The sequence below is a fragment of the Charadrius vociferus genome, unplaced genomic scaffold, assembly GCF_000708025.1.
Source record: "Charadrius vociferus isolate BGI_N301 unplaced genomic scaffold, ASM70802v2 scaffold321, whole genome shotgun sequence".
NCBI classification, from domain to species: Eukaryota; Metazoa; Chordata; class Aves; order Charadriiformes; family Charadriidae; genus Charadrius; species Charadrius vociferus.
Window position 1 is genome coordinate 2,186,908 of NW_009646934.1, and position 3,382 is coordinate 2,190,289.

General features: G+C 34.4%; 1 protein-coding gene across 1 annotated transcript in view; it reads right to left on the reverse strand.

Annotated features, from left to right (window-relative positions):
* Positions 1-609: 609 nt before the first annotated feature.
* Positions 610-3,382, reverse strand: part of PSMD12 (proteasome (prosome, macropain) 26S subunit, non-ATPase, 12) — a 9,131-nt gene continuing 6,358 nt past the window's right edge. Inside the window, exons 8-11 of the mRNA XM_009894804.1 lie at positions 3,274-3,382; positions 2,710-2,884; positions 2,108-2,185; positions 610-1,051 (exon numbers count right to left, since the gene is read on the reverse strand). Coding sequence (XP_009893106.1) covers positions 842-1,051; positions 2,108-2,185; positions 2,710-2,884; positions 3,274-3,382 — 572 coding nt within the window. The 3' untranslated portion in view covers positions 610-841. The remainder of the gene's footprint in view (positions 1,052-2,107; positions 2,186-2,709; positions 2,885-3,273) is intronic.

Sequence of the window (3,382 nt, forward strand, 5' to 3'; positions counted from 1 at the left end):
AAATTATTTAAAGACAGAGCAAATTCAACAAAAGTTCCGTTGCCTCTTACTACACTATTCATGCTACTATTTCACTTTCTTAAAAAACAACAGAACAGGGACATGGGGACAGCTTCCCTCCATGACAAGTAGGTTAAAGCAAATAATAGGACGTTATCTTGTCTGATATAACACACTGAACTACGAGAAGCAGCAGCTTTGAAGTAGTGTGTTACTTAATAGCATAATTGCCATTATATCCATTACAAACTGGAACTACAAAATAGTGAAAATTAGTGATTTGCACCAAGCAGACAAGATTCAGGTAGATTTCTCAGTCAGCTCAAAATTAATAAAGCCTATCTCTACTCCCAAACCACAAGAAATAGTGTTATTCTTAAGTATGAACATCCAGAATTTTGTTCAAACAGTATCTTGACATAACATTATAATATTACCATTATAAATTACCTCAACGCATGCTACTGTACAACCCTAGGATTTTATTATTTATAGTATATCATCTCAATCACAGCCTCAAAAATAGTCCTGTAATGAAATAACCACAGAATTATGTGTTAGATAGATAAAGGTATACATGGAAAAGAAGAAATCACAAGACTACTATTATACAGGCAATGCAGTTTTATTATGTTCTTTCAGCAATTGTAGCAAAAACATTTAACAACAGAATGAATAATCAAGGGAACGTAATTGTCAACAGGAATTTCAGAATTACGTTCTAAATTTTAGACCAGGAAGGCTTGACAGGGAGAAAACAAACCATATACACACTGTAGTAATAGTCTCTATTATGAAGATTTAATGCCTTCTTTAAAAGCACTGAGATTATTGAGGCACCTTACTGCAGGTTATGTATCATCTCCTCTTTGGCAATGAGATGTGTGGTTTTGTTAACTAGGGCCATTAGTGAGTTGAGCTTGTGAGACCAGTCATTGAGAATATTGTTTGGGTCCTTAGGCCTCTGAAAATTGATAATTCCTGCCAGCCTGTCTACTTTAGCAAAGATGGTCTTATTAACTACTAAGTTAGACAGGAACTCCTCTGATTCCTGCAAAGAGAAACAGCACTAAGTCAAGAAAATAGCATTTTTATCTGCAAAACATCAGAATTCCCAAATAGCATTAAAGCACAGGGAACAAGATTTTCTTTATACTTAACAGAACCACAGCTGTAGTAATATTGCACTTAAAAAACCCCACACAATACTTTATTATTACACTTGTTGGCACTGCAAGGTACTAGCACATTCTATTAATTATTTTTTTTTTATTTGACCTATATCCAACTATGTTTCATGAGAATATACTACACCAGCAGGCTTTTACACTTTGGAGTACGTGGCTACACAGATACGGGAACAAGCTGTCTGACAGGTGGGTTTATTCCGAGTTTGTGTTAAAGAGCAGATTTAATTAAAAGACAGCAGGGTAAAGGTTTTCATTTGCAGTTGAAACACCAATATGCCATAATGTATCAATCTCTTTGGAAAGCTCTTGAAAACAGGAAGGGGGATGACAGGAAAACTACTCCACCCCATGTTCCCAAAGCCACCCATCTATAAACCGGGGCATTTAAAGGTGAGAAACCAGGTATCTTCAGTCAGTTTTAATCACCCGTCAACAAGAGCTATTTAACACTGAAACACAAGACAAGAAGCTCCAGCATTTCAATAAGACCTTGAATATACGTGAATTTTTAAGAGCAGCTTTTGGCTTATAGACACAACCATCATGACACTGAGTTCTCCCTGGATTAAAAAAAAGTTTTCTAACTCCCACAAAGGCATGAAAATACACTCAAGTCTTTGTATTGGCTAATAAAGTGACAAATATTTGGATTAATACTATTAATCCCAACAAACTTTTACACTACTTATCATAAAAAGAACCCAATGAACTAAGTTCACTTAACCCTCCCTGTCTATCTAAAACAATGCAACAATGATCTATGGGACCACTTATGAATCTTTTTAAGCTAAAAAGAGAACTCAAATTCATATTAAAAGAGAACATGACTGCTGAATACTTACATTTTTGCCACAAACACATGCACACATACACGTCCATGCCGTTTATGAAAGAAGGATAAGCAAAGCAATACTTACATCAACAGACAGATCCAAGAGCTGTGCCATTCTCTTCATTGTAATTCTGGTATAATATTTAGCCATTATTCTAATATTCTGGAATAAAAGTGTTCAGAGTAGAGGGTTATGTGCAAAATATAATTGAAGCAGGCTGCAAAAATATAAAAGTCAATGTTAAAAGCAGATCAGAAGCTATAATGCTCTAATGGCAGTCCAGCATACGATACGGTACAAGGGAGTTGTGAACAAACAGTTCTTTTGCTTGTAAAAAGTATAAAAGTCTCTACATGACAAATTATTAAATAATGAAATCAACTAATTATCCATTTAATACAAAGCAAGACTTTTGAGTTTCTCCTCTATTAAAATGTGAACACTAAATCTCACAATGTGACTGCAATATGCTCTTTTTTCTGGCAACTGTGCCAAATACTTACGTATAATAAACACATACGAGCAAATAAAATGTTGAAAATATAACACAATGGAAAAGGCAACTTGTCTGCTGCTTTACTACATACTTTTTTTGTTTCTCTTTGTAACTAAGATACGGCAAGCAAAAAGCATTTTTAGTTGAGGCACTGAATACATAGCTAATGCTTAAAGACAGCCACACTTACATGTTCCACAACTCTATTCTTTAAATCTTTCCATCTCTTTTCACCTTCCTCTGTACAGCCAAAAACGTCTGTTGCAGGACTGTCAAGGGATCCTTCTCTCAATTCTTTCCCGTATTCTTCAACTAGGGCTGTCCATCGCATCAATTCCATGGTGGTAAATAGTTTTAGGAGGTCTCTAAATGGTTTAGTAAAGTTGATTTACAATCCTTTATTAATAAGGCTCATTTCATACTTAAATAGATCAAAGAAATAATTTTAAATGTTTTCATTTTATTACCATTAATAGTCATTGTTCTTCATGAATATACTTTGTAATACTTCATGCAGTCAGGAGGCAGCTCAAGGCTGACTGTGTTTCTAATAAAGATCTTTCTCTTATAAAGAGACATTTATTTTAATTTAGTACTTGTAGAACTCGTGAAAATTTTGCAGTATTTTTCATACAGCATTAAATTCTGAGACGCTTACAGCAGACTCGGCGTGAACAGAGTTCACTTGCACAGCTAATCTGAAAGACACTTTTTTTTTTTTACCTAAGAATTGTTTATTAGAAAGAATACTTACTTATACTTCGGGATTTCTTCTAGCTTTTTGTCACTACTAATTCTGTGCACCAAATCAGATTGTTCATTGTCATAAGGTGAAAGAATAACATAAAGAACACAGCTCTTCA